The sequence below is a fragment of the Patella vulgata genome, chromosome 5, assembly GCF_932274485.2.
Source record: "Patella vulgata chromosome 5, xgPatVulg1.2, whole genome shotgun sequence".
In the NCBI taxonomy this organism is placed as follows: domain Eukaryota; kingdom Metazoa; phylum Mollusca; class Gastropoda; family Patellidae; genus Patella; species Patella vulgata.
In genome coordinates, this window is record NC_065883.2 from 49,548,508 (window position 1) to 49,572,579 (window position 24,072).

At 34.3% G+C, this 24,072-nt stretch overlaps 1 protein-coding gene across 1 annotated transcript in view; it reads right to left on the bottom strand.

Annotated features, from left to right (window-relative positions):
* LOC126821193 (tetraspanin-13) overlaps positions 1-24,072 on the bottom strand; it is a 66,991-nt gene that overhangs the window by 8,863 nt on the left and 34,056 nt on the right. The window contains exon 5 of the mRNA XM_050549602.2: positions 22,286-22,390. Within this exon, the coding sequence (XP_050405559.1) occupies positions 22,316-22,390 (75 nt within the window). The 3' untranslated portion in view covers positions 22,286-22,315. The remainder of the gene's footprint in view (positions 1-22,285; positions 22,391-24,072) is intronic.

Genomic DNA, 24,072 nt, shown 5'->3' on the forward strand with positions numbered 1-24,072 from the left:
AACATTTACTTTAAATCTGATATTTCCGATTGTCGAATTTTGAATATTACGTCATTGACATCTCGTCCGGAAGTAAAACAAACATGACAACTTCTTGAATATAAGTACGATTTTCATGAAATTAGGAATGCAAGTAGATCTGGTTAATCCAACTTCAAAGATGTCATTGGAAATTTTCTAAGATATATCCCCTTTGATGGCAGTGACTTTTAGCGTAGATGCCGATAACAATTTAGAAATAATTTAGTGATTTGTATTGTTATGTTAGGCTACTTTAAAAATTTACACATAATTTGTATCAATAAATATTTACTTATAATATAGATCATACTAACAACAAATGAGTTTCCATTAGATGGTTTTATTTTTAATTATAGTTCTAGAAATGGTGGGAGAATATCACGTGATTGCCACTGTTGACAGGCAGGTCAGAAAGCTATCGCTTTGATGTTTCATTCATTATCGCATGAACCATTCCAACATCTATTATTGACATACAGGTGCAGATCACTCTAGGGAATGATATCGCAATCAACACTTACAATATGATAATCTCGACTTTATTCATTAATGATACAGCAAATAATTAAGTTTGTAATAGATGGACTGTATATGTGATTGCGTAGGAAGCGTGACTCAATTTTTTTACTTCAAAAACACAGCATTCGTGTTTGATTCCTGAGGTAAAATAGTACCATGCGTTTCCGCCGGCTTCAGTCGGTCCATTTTTGAAAAATCCTACTGATAAAATAATGAATCGTAGAACAAGTTAATTATTACTTGTGGCTACGAATACGATACGATGATAGTCACCATACCTTAGTCAGAATCTGGGTCATTAGCACATTTAACGGTAGTTTTGATAATCCTGAAAATAATAATTGGATTACACATTTGATGGTTTTACTGACCAGTTGTTAGTTAAATTTAAATAGTCATTCAATATAAACCCCAGATAGAACACCGAATATAATGAGAAACACATTGAATATCCTGAGAAACAGTCATTTCCCGAATCCCGATGACATGCATTGGTTGGAATTAGGTCAAACCAGTGATACTAGATTTAGTTCTAAGTGTCGTTTCCCGTGATGATTATTTTTGATACACAAACTGACAGAGGCTTACTCTTTAAAATATTGTCGTTATTATGGACGGCTATTAATAATCATACGGAATTTTATTTTAAACCAATTTCAATTATGGTTGTCACCATTACCATTAGTAAGCTACATTACGTGAATTAAATATGGAAAATTATTTTCCTTTCAGTCAGTGTTCAGTGTTTGAGTAGACTTGATTTTTGGGTTTATGTTCTAAGTATGTACAATATATAACTGAAAGCAAAACCGTAGACAAATAATGACTTTCTCATTAAAAAAAAAAAATAAAATACAAGGACGCCCTGCCGCCCCAAGAATTTTCAACAATAGCCAAATTTTATTTTGCACCATCCTCTAGCAAGCAATGGGGTAAAAAAAAAAAAAGAAACCGCCCTCCCCCCCTACAGTTTCAGCTGTCAGTTGCCCGAGAAACAAGACATTTATTTTGTGTAGCCTTATTCAATTTAAATTTTTTAAAAACTGCAGAAATTTGAAATCAGGTGAAATGTTAATCGTGAACGATTTGGGCAGTAGTTGCTTATTTTGAAAGATTTATCAAAATCGGTTGGTAACTAAACGTTCTCTGCAACATATAAAATGTTAAATGGATGCTTCCATTGTTTTGACGGAATTTTGGATTTTGATTGGAATTGATGAATCCAAGTATCTTCAATGATTATATATCAGGCTAAAAATTATCAGGATATGTTCAATATGGCATAGATTGTCACTGGATGTCAGGAATCTGACACGTTTCTGATCCGCAGTCAAGAGCTTTGGTACACATCTTGTAGAAAAGTTTTTCCCCCGTAACTTGTTGGCCATAAAGTGCTAAACACTGGCAACATGTCGAGTGGTCAATCGTCATGCACCTAGCGTAGGTAATGTTTTCAAGAATGGTTGGTGACCAACAATGTGAAAAGCAAACATAGTAATTTAAGATGTGTGGATATCTGTACATTTGATAATATAATTTGATCCACTCAAAAATAACACACTCCACCCCCACTTTCAATAAGTCATTAGGATATATCAATATGAAATACAATGAGTAAAAATTTACGAATGAAAATTTTCGAGAGATGGATAGAGAACAAGCTAAAACGTAAGTGAATTTTCCTACAATCAAGGGCCATAATTCAGGAAATTACAATTCAATATGCGCAAATATCGAAAGGAACCGAGATCTTTGGGTTATAAACTTACATTTCAAGTTTCAACAAAATCGGATAAAAATTGTGACCTCTATAGGGTCCACAACCTTGATATACCATATTTTTACGCTATTTGAGAACAAACGGCGGCCATTTTGTCAGTCAGTTTCGGGGCAATTTTCACTAAATTTGAACTCAGCCGTCCTTAGGATGTAACGGTGATATAATAATACGTTTTTTTTTAAATCGGATAAAAATTATGACCTCTATAGGGTCCACAAGCTAAAAACGCGATTTTTCGTACAATCAGGGGCCATAATTCAGGAAGTTACGGTCCATATGTGCGAATATCGAAAGGAACCGAGATCTTTGGGTTATAAACATACATTTCAAGTTTAAACAAAATCGGATAAAAATTGTGACCTCTATAGGATCCACAACCTTGATATACCATATTTTTACAGTATTTGAGAACGAACGGCGGCCATTTTGTCTGTCAATTTTGGGCCGATTTTTACGAAATTCGAACTCAGCCGTCCTTAGGGTGTAATGGTGATATAATAATACGTTTTTTTAAATCAGATAAAAATTATGACCTCTATAGGGTCCACAAGCTAAAAACGCAATTTTTCGTACAATCAGGGGCCATAATTCAAGAAGTTACAGTCCGATATGCGCGAATATTGAAAGGAACTGAGATCTTTGGGTTATAAACTTACATTTCAAGTTTCAACAAAATCGGATAAAAATTGTCACCTCTATAGTGTCCACAAGCTAAAAATGTGATTTTTCGTACAAACAGGACCATAATCCATGAAGTTTCGATCCGATACATGCCAATATCAAAAGCAGCCGAGATCTTTTGGAGATAAGAATTGTGACCTGTAGAGTGTCCACAAACAAATTGTGGACGGACGGACAGGGCCGACGACAATATACGTCCACATTGTTTTGTAGGTCCTTTTCAAAACATAAAATTCTGCTGCCCTAAACCAACTAGTTTACAGCACTTAACTAGTTCACAACTATTTACATACTAAAACAGCTAGAGGGGTTTCAGGCTGTCCATTATAGTCTCGAATTTCATTGCTACCATAATTACTATTTAAATTATTATACGGCGATTGTGTTTCAATGTATTCAAAATCACAATCATCCGATGTTCAAGAGAGTTGATTATGGGCTTGTCATGTAAATAACTTATTGGGCCAAAAGACAGGCGTGGCAGATTTAGCTCTTAAATGCATCTTTAATAAGTATCATTAGTACTTTTGTCTTCATCAATTTCATTTCTTTAATTTTGTCTTGATGAATTTCATTTATCTAACTTTGTCTTGCATCAATTGTATATATATCATTCACCAAATAAATATTTCTCTTATGATATTCATATTCCATCATTAGATATCTTGTTTACAATACATTAAGATACATACATGATGTCTAATGAAAAGATAGGTTACCAGGCAACGAAACATACGACCACAGCAGCTAAATCGTTCGGGCAGTCAACAAGAGTTGCCGGATATTTTTACTTTTTCAGGTAATGAAACATTTATAATACACTAAAATCTAATTAAGAGTAACAACTCATTAAGTACTTATCAGAAAATCATTAGAATTTGTTTGGTTTTTATAAAGTTCTGCCCCATGCTAACGTTTAGTATACGAAACTTTTAATATTATGGATTTAGCTGTTCAAGTTATCAAAATTCATTGAAAATCAATATACTTGTTCGTCTGAAGACCTTTAACTCTGTGTATCAATCTGAAGTCAATCGGATGATAACTTTAGCCTCTAGAGCATCCACAAGATTATTTTAAAGTGATCAAGAGCCATAACTCTGGCTGTAATTAACGGAAATCTTTGAAAATCAATAAGTTTCTTGGTCTCATGACCTTACACTGTGTATAAATTTAACGTCAATTGGATATTAACTTTGGCCTCTAGAGTGTCCACAAGATCTTTTGAAGTGATAAAGGGCCGTAACTCTGGCAGTAATTAATGGAAATCTCTGAAAATCAGTAGGCTTCTTCATCTCATGACTTTAAACACTGTGTATAAATTTAAAGTCAATCGGATATTAACTTCAGTCTCTAGAGTGTCCACAAGATTTTTTGAAGTGATCAAGGGCCATAACTCTGGCAGTAATTATCAGAAATCGCTGAAAATCAATAGGCTTCTTCGTCTCATGACCTTAAACACTGTTTTATAAATTTAAAGTCAATTGGATATTAACTTCAGCCTCAAGAGTGTCCACAAGATTTTTTGAAGTGATCAAGGGCCATAACTCTGGCAGTAATTATCAGAAATCGCTGAAAATCAATAGGATTCTTCGTCTCATGACCTTAAACACTGTTTTATACATTTAAAGTCAATCGGATATTAACTTTGGCCCCTAGAGCGTCCACAAGATTTTTTTGAAGTGATCAAGGGCCATTACTCTGGCAGTAATTATCAGAAATAGCTGAAAATCAATAGGTTTCTTCGTCTCATGACCTTAAACACTAACTGACCACAATTCAATGTGGGCATATAAAAACAATGAATTGATTAAAATGTTGCTACTTCCTTGCTACTGCTTTTTTCATTTCGTTTCTTCCCTCTTTTTATTCTCCCTTGTCAGTGATGCAGGACGGAGGGGCTGACAAGGAAAGCTGTCTAGTCGTTCGGATGGGACGAAAAACCGAGGTTCCGTGTACACATTGGCGTGCACGTAAAAGATCCCTTGGCAGTTGGAATTCGATATAAGAGTAGGCCGTAGTGCCGCTGTCCGGGCAAAATTTCCCTCATAGCACACTGTATGGCGTATGCCCGTCTTCATTAGCCCAGGTTAGGAGCAGAACAGTAGGACGTTAAACTCCATTTCATTTTCTTTTGATTTCCCTCTTTTTACCTGCCTAAATTTTCTTGTAACTTCTTGAAACACTGGAACCAATGACGTCTATATATCACTGGAACTATCAGCATCATGCGTGGGTTCTGCATTTCTTGCATTCCCAGGCGTCCTTGCCAGTGATGGGATTTCAAAATTTTTCTTATCGGACATTTTTACCGAAAATAAAGGGACATAATTCTTATCGTTATTTAAAATGGCAGTTTTTAGACCACACACAAAAATCACGTGTAAACAAAATATTCAAATTCGTCCGTAATATAAAAATAGGTGCACCTCGTTATTTTTCATATTTAATTCCCGTACGGTATTCAAATTTATGTCAGTAATATTCCTACAAAATTCGTAATACGACAGAATGAAAGCGTGCCGACTGCTGCCGATCTGTACTGTTTCAAATTCCTCCAAAATTACCGTATTTTCGGGTCATAAGTCGCTACATTTTTCAGCAGAAGTCCGGCATTCGTCTTAAACTCCGTTACGACTTATGTACAGAGGGTAAGAATATGATATCCCGAGGAATGACACCATCCGCTAAATAATCGCTAGCACGTGCTATCGTCTAAAACAATTAAGTACTTACACTATTTCAATCGACATATTCGTCAACATTGCCTAGGTTACTTATTTCTTTATTTAAAAACATAAACCCCATTTAAAATATGATCGTAAATCCGAGAATATGCCATCAAAATAGAATCTTTTCTTCGACATTGGAAGCGTGAATTTAGTCACGTATTCATTTCATAATTTCACGCGCCTCGCGAGATTTCTAATACCGGTATAGCACTCGGCAAACCTCGGCAGATTCCGTTACTCTACAAACAGCCCCGCTGTATGACGGTAAGTGATATGTACCTAATCAGATTTTCTTCAAACAAGGACAACTTTGCTCTGAAAATTCTAAACACACTTCGAACGACTTCTTTCTAAAACCGGCAAGTTCATAGGTACATATCACTTACCGTCATGCAGCCGATGCTAGATGTAGAGTAACGGAATCTGCCGAGGTTTCTCGAGTGCTGTAAAAGCGTGCTAGAAATGTCTAATATTTTTCGGATGTATGTGTGTGTGAAATAGCTTTATTTAACGCTCGCTTCCACCAGAGTGATATGGCAGACAAATTATAATGACTGTCTATTGATCTGGGCGTTATATACTCTTACAATATGTGACTTCTATGACTAGTTTATACATATTGTCGGCTCACATCAATGCGATTAAAATGTCCGTCAATGCAGAAACCACGAGGTTAACAAACGAAGATTAAAATTATAATGGATTGATGAATAGTCCGACAAATGGGAAACAATGGCTTCCGTTTAAGATTAGGTTGATGAATTGTCCGACAAAGGATTAAGTCAGTCAATCAAGGCAGATTAAGTAGTTAATCAAGGTAGGTTTATAGACCGTATAACACGATAAATACGTTGATCACTTAATTACCTAATCAATCCAGCGTATTATCGACGATAATCTGGTTGAGTGGTAGTTATACACTCAGTAAACTAAATTAATTTCGGAATTTTGAATATTATTCACCGTGTCTTGATGTCCGATTGGGCATATTCCCGGTCGGACAATTTTGGGCGTTTGGAAAAAAGATTCGGACAAGTCCGGAATATACGGTTGAGTGGTAGTTATACACTCAGTAAACTAAATTAATTTCGGAATTTTGAATATTATTCACCGTGTCTTGATGTCCGATTGGGCATATTCCCGGTCGGACAATTTTGGGCGTTTGGAAAAAAGATTCGGACAAGTCCGGAATATACGGGCAAAATCCCATCACTGGTCCTTGCATTGCTTGAAAGCAGGAAAACCGTTAGTTTTAATATGATTTCAGACTACTATCATTTGTATTCAGGAATAAAAAGGTCCAAAAATGACGTTTTTTTCGTCAAATTAATTACACAATAGGGGGTAGTTAACGTTTTAAAAACTACACACTTAACGGGTTAAGATTCTTTATATAACCTATGACATGTGACAGGAAGTGGCCGTGAATATAAAACCTTTCATATATGCATTGCAGATCTAGTATATATTTGCTTTCAAACAAGAGTCTTTCGCAGTGGAAGAGACAGACAAATGTGATTATTTCAATAATTCTCTGGTGCAAAAGGGTCTTAAACAGTGGGAGGAAACCGTGGCAATGGCAACTCTACTACTTGTCACATATGGGTCTGGGAGCAAAGCCAAGCATTAGAACAACCACCCCCAACCCCAACTAGCGGAAGCAAACAGGAGAATCCTATTCCTTGTCACATATTTCTTTACGTAGAACACAAATTGATACAATCAGAATTGAGGTTGTGAAATAATATTGATATTATTAGGTTGATCTGCATTTTATTGCCTTTCTAAATTCTAAACCAAATAAGTTATTTTATAATGATGAAAATGCTTAATAAGAGGTCTAAACAGTCTTCCATGGAACTTCTACTCCATTCTATTAAGTTTATTCTACATCCATGGTCAGATAAGCAGAACTTGAATACTGCAATGACTGTGAGGATTGTGACATGGGTTAGCTCTTTAATGCATCTATGTAGCAACCTTATTATCTGCCATCATAAAGATTTTCAGAAGCATAATTCATGAGATATAGAACCAGCGGCTGCCAGGCAGGATACACCCACATTTTGCAAGAGATGGATAAAGAACAACACAAAAACAAACAGGATTTTTTGTACAATCAATGGCAATAATCCAGAAAATTATGGTCTGAAATGCGCAAATATCAAAAGAGACTGAGATCTTTGGGATATAAAGATATGATTTAAGTTTCATCAGAATCAGACAAAAATTGTGACCTCTAGAGGGTCGACAACCTCCGTATTGCATACTTTTACGCAATTTGCATACAAAGAGCGACCATTCTGTGGGGCAGTTTCATTTCGATTTTCCTGAAATTCGAATTCAACCTTCATTATGGTGGAATGGTGAAATATTTAAACAGTTTTTAAAATCGGAAAAAAAATGTGACCTCTAGAGAACCTGCAAGCTAAAAATGCCATTTTTCGAACAATCAGGGGCCATAATCCAGGAAGTTAAGTTCGGGTATCTGCGATTATCAAAAGGATCCATGATCTTAGTGTGTAATGCCAATGGTGATATATTCACACATTTTTTTTAAATCAGATAAAAATTGTGACTTCTACAAGCACCACAAGCTAAAAACGTGATTTTTCGTACAATCAAGGGCCATAATTCAGGAAGTTACTATCCGATATGCTGAATATCGAAAGGAACCAAGATCTTTGGGTTATTAACTTACATTTCAAGTTTCATCAAAATCAAAAGACAATTGTGACCTCTAGAGGGTCCACAACATTGATATACCATATTTTTACACTATTTGAGTACGAGGGGCGGCCATTTTGTCTGTCAGTTTTAATCCGATATTTACGAAATTTGAACTCAACTATCCTTAGGGAGTAATGGTGATATATTATAATGTTTTTTTAAATCGGATAAAAATTATGACCTCTATAGGGTCGACAAGCTAAAAACACCATTTTTCGTACAATCAGGGACCATAATTCAACAAGTTACAGTTATATATGCGCGAATGTTGAAGGAAACGAGATCTTTGGGTTATACACTTACATTTCAAGTTTCAACAAAATCAGATAAAAATTGTGACCTCTATAGGGTCCACAACCTTGATATACCATACTTTTACGCTATTTGAGAATGAGGGGCGGCCATTTCGTCTGTCAGTTTTGGGCCGATTTTCATGAAATTCGAACTCAGCTGTCCTTAGGGTGTAACGGTGATATAATAATACGTTTTTTTAAATCGGATAAAAATTATGACCTCTATAGGGTCAACAAGCTAAAAACGCAATTTTTCGTACAATCAGGGGCCATAATTCGGAAAGTTACGGTCCAATATGCGCGAATATCGACAGGAACCGAGATCTTTGGGTTATAAACTTACATTTCAAGTTTCATCAAAATAGGATTAAAATTGTGACCTCTATAGGGTCCACAACCTTGATATACCATATTTTTACGCTATTTGAGATCGAAGGGCGGCCATTTTGTCTGTCAGTTTTGGGCCGATTTTCACGAAACTAAAACTCAGCCGTTCTTAGGATGTAAAGGTGGTATAATAATACGTTTTTTTAAATCGGATAAAAATTATGACCTCTATAGGGTCCACAAGCTAAAAATGCGATTTTTCGTACAATCAGGGGCCATAATTCAGGAAGTTACGTTCCGATATGCACGAATATCGAAAGGAACTGAGATCTTTGGGTTATAAGCTTACATTTCAAGTTTAAACCAAATCGGATAAAAATTGTGACCTCTACAGTGTTCACAAGCTAAAAATGTAATTTTTCGTACAATCAGGGGCCATAATCCATGAAGTTACGGTCCGATACATGCCAGTATAGAAAGGAACCGAGATCTTGGGGTGATAAACCTATATTTCAAGTTTCATTGAAATCGGATAAAAATTGTGACCTGTAGACTGGTCACAAACAATTTTGGACGGGGTTGACGGACGTCTGGACAGGGACGACAACAATATACGTCACATGAAAATGTGGGCGTATAAAAATTGAGTTTGTAGTCCAATCCGGAAGTGCCACTATCTTGAAATGTGAAATATCGCGTAGGCTTTTTTGATATTTTACTTATAGACAAGAGAATTATATTTTCCAAAGGTCCATAAAATGTAGGAATTAGAATTTTTATTTCTGGCAAATGATGGACGCCATTTTGAATTGAAAATGAAAAATAGTGAAAAATCCACATTAATGGGTTTGAAAACATACACAATTGATCGTGGCTTAAAGAATCTGTCTCCTATGACTGAAATTATTACATTTCTGGATAGCCCGGCACAGGCACGAATGTTTGGTATTTCAAAATTTCAAATTTCCACTTTTGATGTTTTTCTTGCCGACAAAGTTGTTTACAGGACAATTTCTTTTTTATGATTCTGTCAAGCTTATATCCAAGAATCTAATCTTTGGATCTTTCTAAATCTTTACAAATCCAAAATCACCAAATGTTAATGACGAAAGAATTAACCTACATAGCTGTAACTTTGGGAATATTTCACCTATTTTACATATTCATATTTCTTTGGGTACTCTGAAACATTTAATTTAAATCTGCTATTTCCGAACTTCAAAAATTACGTCATTGACATATTATTTCGGAAGTAAAAACGAATATGACAACTTCTTTAATATTAGCACAATTTTCATGAAATTTAGAATAAAAGTAGACCTGATTCATTTAACATAAACGATGTCTTTAGAAATTTTCAAAGTTATCTCCCCTTAGAGAAATGAGGGATCAAAGCACGATTTTCATGATATTTGGAATGAAAGTAAATTGATTCATTTTACTGGACAAGGCTATTTACGAGTGAAAAATCCGCATTAACGGCTTGGAAATACTCGGAATAAGCCGCCGTTTCCTGAATTGGTCTCCTATTTTCGAAGGTTGATTGCATGACATCTTTTTATGTTATAATTTTTTAAAACTTACAAACTTGATCTAAATATTCGAATAGCCGAGATCAATCTGATTCCAAAACTATAAGATTCATTACAAGTTATCTCAGTTTATTGTTTGATATTTTCTCGGCATTTTTCCAACCATTTTCTACTCATTTTATGATGCTTCTGGGTTTTAAACGACTAGATCGATTTTTTGCAACAGAAAGTAAATCCGATTCCAGCAACACGGTCTCAGCAATATCTTTTTATTTTTAGATTACTTTTTGGTCAGCGGGAATGGTTCTCGTTATATTTTAGCAGTCTATTAGTTTACTCGACTTCAGTCCGTTTCATTACTTGTTACGTTAAATCTTAGCAAGCTAAAATTTAAAACAGATATTCAGATCATAAAGCCATCGCCGTTAATTATGTTGATAATTCACCATTTAACCTAATTCAAGTGGTCTGGGGATATTAGACTGAACCTCGTAAGTGTTGTAATCTGGTGGGGGAAAAGTAAATCTCCAACGTAAGACCTATTCAATATGTTATATTTTGAACAGTTTCTGACATTTTTGGGGTTTCATGTTTGCGCAATTTTGTCGATAGCATGGTTTTGATTTTGTCTGATATATGGAAACACCTGATGTCCCAGCCAGGTGACTTTATTCTAGCTCTTTGAACTATAGAAATATCTTTCGGATGGGACGAAAAATCAAGGTCCTATGTATACATTAGCGTGCACGTAAAAGAGCCTTTGACAGTTGGACCTGTCTATAAATTGGTGTCCACGAAAAAGATCACTTGGCAGTTGGAATTTGATATAAGAGTAGGCCGTAGTGCCGCTGTCCGGGCAAATTTTTCCCTCATAGCACACTGTATGGCGTATGCCTGTCTTCATTAGCAGAACAGTAGGATGCTAAACCCCATTTCATTTCATTTCATTTCATTTCCCGACACATTTTCCTGCCATTTTTTGAGTTATTTCCTGATATTTTCTCATCTGTCCCATCTTTAAACATCTAGATCCGTATTTTAAACTTCTGGAACAGGGAGTCAATTCGATTACAGCAATCACTATAAGATTGGTATCGTTTAATATGGTTGTTTTAGCGCGAATAACGATGCATACAGTTTAATTTCAAAACATCGTTTGATAATTGATAATAACGCTTGAAAATTACAAAAATCGTTTAATTAGTACTATCGTTTAATTTAATGGTTTTTAATGAATTTCTCCGAGAGCTGTTTAGAAATGGGGGATCCGTTTACTTATCTAATGGGTTTAATTACTAGCCGAGCACTTTAATTTCCCGAGACGCATAAAAAAATTAACACACGATGAATTAATCTACAGGGTTTAAATATTAGACGAAGCGTTTAATTTCCCGCAAGTCGTTTATCCGATCGTTTATTTTGATTTCGATTATTTACGTATGAATTACGAATAGAAAAGGTGAATATAAAAAGAAAATGCACAACCATCGATGCTCGCCTTACCGTGGTCGTAGTATTATTATCCATTATCCATTCAAAATAGTAAATCCGCTATTGACAAATACATCAAAAATCGGTAAATCACGTTCGAGGTAATTAACCATTTGGTGAATATAAAAAAAAGCACACCCATCGATGCTCGCCTTACCGTGCTCGTATTATTATTATCCATTATCCATTCAAAATACTAATTCCGCTATTGACAAATACATCAAAAATTGGTGATATCGTAGACAAATCACACACATCCCAGGTAATCACAAATGAAATATGCTTCAATGAATACTGCCTTGATGTTCCGTAAACACTTGACTGCAGTACAACGATTACACCATGCGTAAATATAATTCTCAATTGCATGAAAATTCTTAAACAAAAACATAAAAAAATCTCAAGTAATTACGCATTGTTTGGATTGCTTCATTTAATGAGAGTTTGGTTGTATTTACGTACGTAATCTGATTTTAAATAAAATGTTAAACACTTAATTAATTGCTATGGATTAATAAAAAAATGATTAACTGAGTGAGATGTATGAAACTTTATATACCGGTAATAATTATGGAAATTCTTGTATATATGATGTAATAAAAACATTATAGTAAATGATAAAAAAATTAGTTCCCGGGAAAAGTATGATAATTCTTTAACAACCAATGGTTTTCTCAAATTAGTATAAAATTAATACAGAAATAAATCATTAAATGGTTATAAAGCTGTGATACCTGACCAAAAGTTGTTACATGTATGTTTTTCTTGATAAAATATTAAAATCAAAATGAAAAAGACCGAGAATAAGCTTACGGTCACATACATGTATAATTGTGTTAACTCGTCCACTCAAATCCGAATTTATATCATTGCACCTCGAATTTCGTATAAGAATCAGCTTAGAATACCATAATGCGAATCGTAACACATTGTGGTCTAAACTGTCATAAAATAAATGATAAATCAATGGAACCTGTTAGAAGTTGGTAATGTTGGTTTATTTAAGGCGCCACGTAGTCTTAACAATTGAATACAACACGTCTCGAAAAATCGGCTACGTGCAAATGTATTCTTTGATCTCATATCACGGGGCAATTCTGTGACCCACCTGCATGAGCCTAAAAACATTACAAGTTCTGCCATGATAATTTCGTTGCACTTCTCGCGAACCGACGAATCGGATATATTTAAGTGTTTGAGATCGCTTTATTTACCACCCACTTCCACCGAGGCGATATCGCAGACAATAACATGTTGTGTATATATGGTGCAATATTTTACATTGTGATTAGTTAAAACAGGGATTAAATAATTATTAGATATTTATATATATGCACAATTAAAAAAGGTATTGAGATTCGTCTTTTAACTACGATTATCATATTAGTCATTAATCACCTCTGAATCTATATCCCCATACACATTAATTACAGAAAGGGTCTGTGTATACACGCCATTGTGAGCGATTCACTTTTTAGTCATCCGATGGTTATTTTGAAAATACACGTACAACACAAAGTCATAGATGTCCGCTGTGACAGTAAAGATTAATTATTTGATTGGTCGAATGCTATTGTTTCATTAATTCCCACCTGTGGCCACCTGTCTGGGTACTATATGAAACCATGTTTTTGAATACACATTCCGTTATTACAGTATGGATTAATGCTTTGATTGCTCAAATGCTATTGTTTTATCACTTCCCACCTGCATTATTTGTGATTGTTTTTAGTGTTTAGTGTGCATACATATAAATACATACAATTTGCTCTTTGTTATTAATTTATCACAGCTAAATATTTGTTTTGTTTGATTTATAAATCTGTTTCGGGAATGTTGATTTTGAGTTAGTACCCAACTTGACAGAAAAATATAACCCTGCTGTCCAATCCCCGTTATGTGGCCTCCCTGACACACATTATTTTTTTAATACCATACATGTACATATATTGTAATAGTGATAAATGTACCTTTGGTTTAATGCAATATGTTTTTTTTTTGTTCTGAGACTATTTATTCAATAAATATTTACATATTATAAAAGTACACTATATGATTGTGGGATCTGAAAGCAAGCCAGGGATTATATAAATTCATCTCCCAAGGAAATTATTTACAATAAAATATAAATACTTTGTATAAGATTGTAATCATAAATCGCAAACTGGTATAAAATTACAAGGTAAAAGTGTTTACTCTCATTTAATTAATCAAAACGTTATATTGGATATAGTATAAATCAGTTAAATTACGGAATGTAGTAAAAACGTAGTGGGGTTAGCGAAATTATTATCTGATGTTCATAGCACTGAAAGGGTATGCGAAACAATGGTTGTGCTAGTTGGAGAAAGAAAATATTCTTGCGATGGGCAGAATCTGGCGTGCGATGGTGTTACATGGTTAGCCCTGTGTGACCTGTCAGCTTGTCTATAGAGACTTACAGATAGCGACTTTTTGGCGCCAGTGAGAAGTCTCACGAGATTATCGTCGTGCAACATTACTTTGCGGGGTTGACTTCTCTGCTTGTGACGTCTACAGGTGGAACTTAATTCATTTGTGACTTAAAGAAGATACATTACCTTGTCTGCGATATCACCTCGGTGGAAGCGGACGTAAAATACAACTAACTAACAACAACAGATACATTACCTGGGATGTGTGCTTGTCTGCGATATCACTTCTGTGGAAGCGAACGTTAAAACAACAGGTAGTAGTGGGATGTGTGTGACTTGTCTACGATATCACCTCAGGTGGAACTGGACGTAAAACTCCAGGAATGAACGAACGAATGGGATTTGATTTACAGCTTTCCAAATGTATAATTACCTCGGACGTGATTTACCGATTTTTGATGTATTCGCACTTCATATGCAAATAATCGTAACATTGGACGTGATTTACCGACTTGTGATGTATTTGTCAATGGTGGAATCATTATTTTTTTAAATGGATAATGGATAATAATACTACGGTATCCTTTTGATACTGTTGGAAGCCATTCCTGTAGCTTTGTCTGAAAATGAGCGACATCTTGTATAGAGATCGACTATTTGGCGCCAGTGAAAAAGTCTCACGAGATTATCACAGTGACACGTGTACATTGCCAGGTCTTCTAGCGACGTGTACAGGTGGAAGGCTATTTTCATTCTTTTGTGATTTAAATTTGTCTGCGATATCACCTCGGTGGAAGCGGACGTAAAATAGAACTAACTAACAACAATTAAAGAAAATACATTACCTGGGATGTGCTTTACCGATTTCCAATGGTATAATAACATTGGACTTGATTTACCGGTTTTTGATGTATTTGTCAATGGTGGAATCATATTTTTTTTAATGGATAATGGATAATAATACTACAACCACGGTAAGGCGAGCATCGATGGTTGTGCATTTTCTTTTTATATTCACCTTTTCTATTCGTAATTCATACGTAAATAATCTAAATCAAAATAATCGATCGGATAAACGACTTGCGGGAAATTAAACGCTTCGTCTCATATTTAAACCCTGTAGATAAATTCATCGGGTGTTAATTTTTTTACGCGTCTCCGGAAATTAAAGTGCTCGGCTAGTAATTAAACCCATTAGATAAGTAAACGGATCCCCCATTTCTAAACAGCTCTCGGAGAAATTCAACGGTGTACCATTAAATTAAACGATAGTACTAGTTAAACGATTTTTGTAATTTTCAAGCGTTATTATCAATTATCAAACGATGTTTTGAAATTAAACTGTATGCATCGTTATTCGCGCTAAAACAACCATATTAAACGATACCAATTTTATAGTGAATACAAGTCTCAGTTATTTCCCTTTATTTTCCAGATTTTTTTGCCCATTTCACTGTTACTCAATATATATACGTATATAACTTCGAGTTTTGATCGATTTTAATAATTCCTTTTCCTTGTTGAGATTATATAACCCATGACATGTGACAGAAACTGACCTTGAATATGAAAGATTTAATATCTGCCTAGCAGATCTAGTTAGGCTTTCAGACTTTCATCTGAAAGCCTATTGAGATTACTAAAATTATTATTATTATTAGGCTTTCAGACTTTTGTCTGAAATACTATTGTTTTTACTAAAATTATTATTAGGCTTTCAGACTTTTGTCTGAAAGACTATTGTTTTTACTAAAATTATTATTATTTGAAAAAAAGTCGAAAAATCGTTATATCTTCTTCTAATGGTATAAGGGAGATAACACATTGGCATCAGACTACCAATTATTAGCTAAATATTGTTAGATATCTTCTGATTTTCCTTTCTTTTAAAAACTGTCCAATGGATCTTTCTGAAACTTCTGGTACAGGAAGTGAAGTTCCCATACAACGTGTTAAATCTATCCCGACAATGATCCGTAAACCGGAAGAAGTCGAAAAAATATTCGATATTTAAAAAAAAAACAGTAAAAATCGGTGCTCTTGCAAAAATCGTGATTTCACCGTCGGGTGTGACCGGATCAAAACACCTAAAGTATCGTTTGGTAGCTCGATGAATGGGCTATTGTATGACAGACTTCCTGTCTGATTCCTGAAAGCCGGTTCAATGCTGCTTGCAGGTCTAGTTATTATTATTATTATTATTTACCGCGGGAGCCTATTTCTCCATGAGTGAAAACAGATATCGATCTGGGGTTCAATTTTCTATTGGGAAACCATGTGGTGGTTACTTGATAAAGTATTTCTGAAACTTCTGCGGACACCGGAAGTGGCCGAAATTTGGACGGTAGCAATAAATCAAAAAGCGGCCGTGGTTTTGCCAATTCTTTACCTATTTTAAAACAATTCACATTTTTGGAAACCCTGAATCTTTTCCGAGACAATGGCTATCTCACATTTTTCAATTTCGAACATTCATCTATGGCTTTTGTCGTTCGAAATTTTTACAAAAAACTTTTTTATTTATTAATATTTTTTAGTCATGTTTTACACAAAATTAAAGAGTCATTTGATTTGGGCAAAAATGTGAAATTTTTTTGTCTCAGTAATTTTCCTTGGCCGCCATTGGCTAATTCATTTTTTCAGTCCTAGATTAATTATTTATTGCTCGATTTGTATAAAACAAAGTTCATATACTTTGTTGTCTCAAATGTCATTTTTATTGTTACCGATAGAGATATCTGTCGGCACCGGAAGTGGCTTAATTTTACCAAAAACTACAATTTTGACAGTTAGGTACCATTTTTTGAAAGCAAATATTATTTTTTTTAAAAACTGATATAACTTAAAGGGTGTGCCCTTTAAAGGCGCACAAAATGTTGGGCTCGTTTTTTTTAATTTCGATTTCATTTTCGTGCAAATTCGATTAAGAGATGAAAACAGGTGTAAAATGGACCTATTTACAACCAATTCAGGCTTTTCAGATTTTAAAATATTTATACGTAACTTTTATAAACTTGTAGCTATAATCCATACGAAGAAAATGTATGTTAAAATTAGTTTGTAATATAAGCAGTTACCTAGAAATAGGCAATTTTGCATACGTCACTGTTTTCGTTATTTTGCCTGTAAAATAGTCAATTATTACTGGATTTTCACAAAAGTGACACCATTTGATTCAAAAAGCAAGTATGCATCGTATCAAATTGATTACAATTTAAAATTGACACCGGAAGTGACACCATTTTGTCAAAAAATGCATTTTTAACTTTTAAAATCAATATTTTTTTCAACCAAGAATTATTTAATATGTATTAATAATATTAACTTTTGGTTTACATTCACATAATAAAATTCATACAGTCATATAGATTTCACAAAATTGTTTCTAACTTGTTCAGTTGCGGAGAAATAGGTGATTTTCAACAGATCACTTTTCAAGGTTTTTGGTCCATAAAAGTGTCAATTATTATTCGATTTTCAAAAATTTTTACTGTGTGATACCTAATGCCATTTACAATTTTATACAAGTAATTTAAGATTTTCATTATCACCGGAAGTAACGTCATTTAGGCAAAAACTGTATTTTTAGCCTTCAAAACGGATATTTTATTCAAATGAGTCTGATTTGTAATGTTTTTAAAATTATGATATTTGATTCCAATCAACAAATAGATTGAACCCATACGATCATACAGATACCAGAAAATAGACGGTTTTCTACAAGTCACTTTTCAAGGTTTTTGGTCTATAAAAGTGGCAATTATTATTCGATTTACATAAAATTTTTACCATGTGATGCCTTATGCCATTTCTGATATCATAAAAATTATTGAACATTTTCATTATCACCGGAAGTGCTGTACACTTACATGTAACATGTATAAAATGAATTGATATTGCTGGATTTGGTTGATTCGGCGTCCATTTTGTTTGATGTGTGCAATGCTTATGTGGAAACCTGTTTAATGGTTTCATTGGTACCGGAAGTGACACATGTTTAGGGTAACGTGGTATTTGCTAAATATCATTAAATATCTTCTGATTTTCCTTTCTTTTAAAAACTGTCCAATGGATCTTTCTGAAACTTCTGGTACAGGAAGTTAAGTTCCCATACAACGTGTTAAATCTATCCTGACAATGATCCGTAAACTGGAAGTAGTCTAAAAAATATTCGATATTAAAAAAAAAACCCGTAAAAATAGGTGCTCTTGCAAAAATTGTGATTTCACCGTTGGGTGTGACCGGATCAAAACATCTAAAGTATCGTTTGGTAGCTCGATGAATGGGCTATTGTATGACAGACTTCCTGTCTGATTCCTGAAAGCCGGTTCAGTGCTGCTTGCAGGTCTAGTTATTATTATTATTTACCGCGGACCCTTATTTCTAAGTCCCTGTAAGAGATACCGGTCTGGGATCTAATTTTCTATCGGGAAACCGTGTGGTGGCTACTCCATAAACTAGTTTTGAAACTTCTGCGCAGACCGGAAGTGGCCGAATTCAGTATGGTGGCAAAAGTTAAAAAAAAAAACAGCTGTTGTTTTGTCAATTCTTTTCCTATTTTCAAACAAATAACATTTTCGGAAACCTTGAGTCTTTTCTGGGATGATAGCAGTTGAAAATTTCTAAATTTCGAAACTTTGCCGTTGACTTCTAGCCACCGAAAAATGAAAAAATGGTGTTTAAGAGACAATTTTGTTATTTTTCAAAATTTTCAAATTTGACCTACATTTTTGGATACCTGATGTCCATCCGATTCCAGCCATGTAAGTTTCATTCAGAGTTATCGCCCTTTATTTATTGAATTTTTTCGAAATTTCTAACCATTTGATAACCCTTATATTTTTTTTGAAAGGATCAATCGATGTTTCTGAAAGTCCTCGAACATAAAGCTATATGTCATACCATTGGATAAAGCAATTTCAACAACAATCCGTGTACCGGAAGTAGTCGAAATAATGTCTGATATTCGAAAAAAACGCAAAAAAAGGGCGTTTCGGGGAAAAACTTGATTTCTCCGTCCAATATCAATGGATTAAATGAATTAAGCTTTCATTGAGTGGCCCGAGGAATGGACTGTCGTATGATGCCCAATTTATACGGATATTATGACCAAGCAGCAAAATATGACAAGCTGAAAAACAAGTATTTTCTGATTTGGAGCGTTTTTGGACGCCTTTATCTCAAAAACTTAACCTACAATTTTTTTTTAACTTTCTCTATCGACAGTCCATTTGATAGTCTTGTGCATGAAACCATCCAATAAGACTTTGAAATGTCTGGAATAGGATAAAAAAGGGACTGAAAATCGAAAAAAGTCGAAAATTTGTAAAATTTTGGAAAATGCTATATTATTTTATTATTTAATCAGATTTTTACGAAAAGGTTACACATTCAGATAGCTGACCTAATTACGATCCTAACGATGTATAATATGTATTGAGGTATTGAAATTTAATTTTCGATATTTTGACATTTTTGAATTTTTGGCACTTTTGAACATAGGATTTCTCAGGGCCATTTTATCTGATCAGATAATGTAATATATCATTACAGAGCACTGTGGCCATCTAATTGCCCAAATTGATTATTAAAAATATCCCGACAATAATCTCCATACCGGACGTATTCAAAAAATGAAGAAAAAGGTTAAAAAAAATTAGAACTCTTGCGAAAAACTTGATTTCTGCATCAGATCTTAGCAAACCAAAAGAACTAAAGTGTCGCTGGATAGCCCCATTAATGGACTATCATATGACATCTGAATGATACGATTTAGATGGCTAGAAAATAAATTATGGTGCGCCGAAAATCTAGTATTTTCCGTTTTGGAGCATTTTGAGAGGCCTTTTTCTCAAACACAACAGCTACGTTTTTTCCTAAACTTTTTTTTCTCGAATTAAAATTGTGACCTCCATAGGGTCCACAACCTTGATATACCATATTTTTACGCTATTTGAGAACGAAGGGCGACCATTTTGTCTGTCAGTTTTGGGCCGATTTTCACGAAATTCGAACTCAGCCGTCCTTAGGGTGTAACGGTGATATAATAATACGGTTTTTTAAATCGGATAAAAATTATGACCTCTATAGGTTCCACAAGCTAAAAAGGCGATTTTTTGTACAAACAGGGGCCATAATTCAGGAAGTTACGGTCTGATATGCGCAAATATCGAAAGGAACCGAGATCTTTGGGTAATAAACTTACATTTCAAGTTTCAACAAAATCGGATAAAAATTGTCACCTCTATAGGGTCCACAACCTTGATATACCATATTTTTACGCTATTTGAGAACGAACGGCGGCCATTTTGTCTGTCAATTTTGGGCCGATTTTCACGAAATTCGAACTCAACCTTCCTTAGGGTGAAACGGTGATATAATAATACGGTTTAAATCGAATAAAAATTTTGACCTCTATAGGGTCCACAAGCTAAAAACGCGATTTTTCGTACAATCAGGGGCCATAATTCAGGAAGTTACAGTCCGATATGCACGAATATTGAAAGGAACCAAGATCTTTAGGTTATAAACTTACATTTCAAGTTTCAAATAAATCGGATAAAAATTGTGACCTCTATAGGGTCCACAAGCTAAAAACGTGATTTTTCGTAAAATCAGGGGCCATAATCCATGAAGTTTCGATCCGATACATGCCAATATCGAAAGCAGCCGAGATCTTTTGGGGATAAACCTATATTTCAAATTTCGTCAAAATCGGATAAGAATTGTGACCTGTAGAGAGTCCACAAACAATTGTGGACGAACGGACGGACAGGGGCGACGGCATAATACGTCCACATGAAAATGTGGGCGTATAAAAAAAACGTAAAAAGTAAAAAAATCGTATCTTGCGAAAAAAGTGATTAGTACGCCAGATTTCACTGAATCAAAACAACTAAAGTGTCATTGGATAGTTCGAACAATGGACGATCTTGTGACATCTAAATGGTAAAAATTCGCGGGGTAGGCAATATATAATGGAACGCTGAAAATCTATTATTTTCCTTTTTGGAGCCTATTCAGAAGCTTTTATTTCGAAAACTTCTCTTATTTCCTTTCTTAAACTTCTGTTACTTAGAGTTCTAACGGTGGTCTAGGGTGTGAATCCAAATTTAAAAGCCTCAATATAGTGTAAATGGTCTAAAAGGGCCACAATCTTTGAAAAAAGTCGAAAAATCGTTATATCTGTAAATCTGCTTCTAATGGTATAAGGGAGGTAAAACTGTCCAATGGATCTTTCTGAAACTTCTGGTACAGGAAATTGAGTTCCCATACCACTTGTTAAATCTATCCCGATAATGAACCGTAAACAGGAAGTAGTCAAAAAAATATTTGATAATTAAAAAAAAAAAAGACAGTAAAAAAATCGGTGTTTTGCAACAATCGGGATTTCACCGTCAGGTGTGACCGGATCAAAGCATCTAAAGTATCGTTTGGTAGCTCGATAAATGGGCTATTGTATGACACACTTCCTGTCTGATTCCTGAAAGCCGGTTCAGTGCTGCTTGCAGGTCTAGTTATTATTATTATTACTTATTTATCATGAATATAATGATATAAGCAGGAATTTATCTGTTATAATCTTTAAAAAAAAAAAGGCTGAAGATAAAATACAAGTAATAATAATTAAAACTGTTATAAAACAATAAAAAGAAAAAAAAAATAACTAAGAAAGCAGATATTATCCAAACTTCCACATAGAAAGTAGGAAGTAAATGTTAGACTAACAAGCCAAGCCACCACCATTATTTGATAATAAGCCAGTAAATAAATAATGTGTTAGTACCTTACACTCTATACTTAGTTATAGTAAGCATTAGAGAAAAGCACTTGGATTAGCCCTGGGGTCTTTCTGGTTTCTATACCGAACAGTAATCCATACACCTATAATCTGAAATTATGGCACATCAATTCAACAAAGTGGCATAGAAAACAAGATGACTAGTCGTCAACATCCCGCGCCCTTGCACTTGTTTGGAAGAAATAAGGAAAAATAACTTATTTATGCTATTGGTAATCAATATAAAAATGTATCAGATTTCGCAAACAGTGTCACTGATCCTAATATTGTGGCCCTGTTTAGTAGATATTGCTCTCTATTTCTGAAAACAAATGACTGATTGATATTTACTAGAAGATTTGAGATAATTTATGACATTAAGCTCTGGTTTTAAAAATTAGACATGACTACATAGAAAATAGAGATATTTTGCAAGTGGAGGGAACTGGAGCTTTAGACAAATCTCATATTCCGACACATGGAATATCAATTCACAGAATTCCATACTCTGATCACAGTAGCTCGGCAAGGCAGGGTCGCTACTCTCTGTAAGGTTTGCACAACAACCTTTGCCTACCTCAATTAGCTGCTGTATGTTAACCAATAAACTTATACATCAGAAAATAAAATACTATAATAGGTTAATGTTTGTACAAAGTTTCAAAAATTATTTTAAAGGTATCTTTAACAGTCAAATGAGTTTCCATGGAAACACATAAAATGATCAAATCTGAGAAATTCAAAATAAGTGCCATGAAGATATCTTGAACAATTTATGAGATATGCTCCAGAAACAAAATTGTACACCAAAAACTAAGTAAAATTTGTTTCCATGGAAACACACAAAATATCAATCCCAGAAATTCCTAAATAGCAAAAGGCACAACTACTGTAACGGGTTGATGTGTGTGCAAAGTTTCAGAAAGATATCTTGAGCGGTTTATGAGATATGCTGCGGAAACAAAATTGTACACAAAAAACTAAGTCAAATTTGTTTCCATGGAAACACAAAAAATATAAATCCCAGAAATTCCTAAATAGCAAAAGGCACAACTAATGTAATAGGTTGATGTGTGTGCAAGGTTTCAGAAAGATATCTTGAACTGTTTATGAGATATGTTTCGGAAACAAAATTGTACACCAAAAACTAAGTCATTTTTGTTTCCATGGAAACACACAAAATATCAATCCCAGAAATTCCTAAATAGCAAAAGGCCCAACTACTGTAACGGGTTGATGTGTGTGCAAAGTTTCAGAAAGATATCTTGAACGGTTTATAAGATATGCTCCGGAAACAAAATTGTACACCAAAAACTAAGTCAAATTTGTTTCCATGGAAACACAAAAAATATAAATCCCAGAAATTCCTAAATAGCAAAAGGCACAACTACTGTAATAGGTTGATGTGTGTGCAAAGTTTCGGAAAGATATCTTGAATGGTTTATGAGATATGTTTCGGAAACAAAATTGTACACCAAAAACTAAGTCATTTTTGTTTCCATAGAAACACACAAAATATCAATCCCAGAAATTCCTAAATGGCAAAAGGCACAACTACTGTAATAGGTTGATGTGTGTGCAAAGTTTCAGAAAGATATCTTGACTGGTTTATGAGATATGCTCTGGAAACAAAATTATACACCAAAAACTAAGTCAAATTTGTTTCCATGGAAACACAAAAAATATAAATCCCAGAAATTCCTAAATAGAAAAAGGCACAACTACTGTAATAGGTTGATGTTATGTGCAAAGTTTCAGAAAGATATCTTGAACGGTTTATGAGATATGCTTCG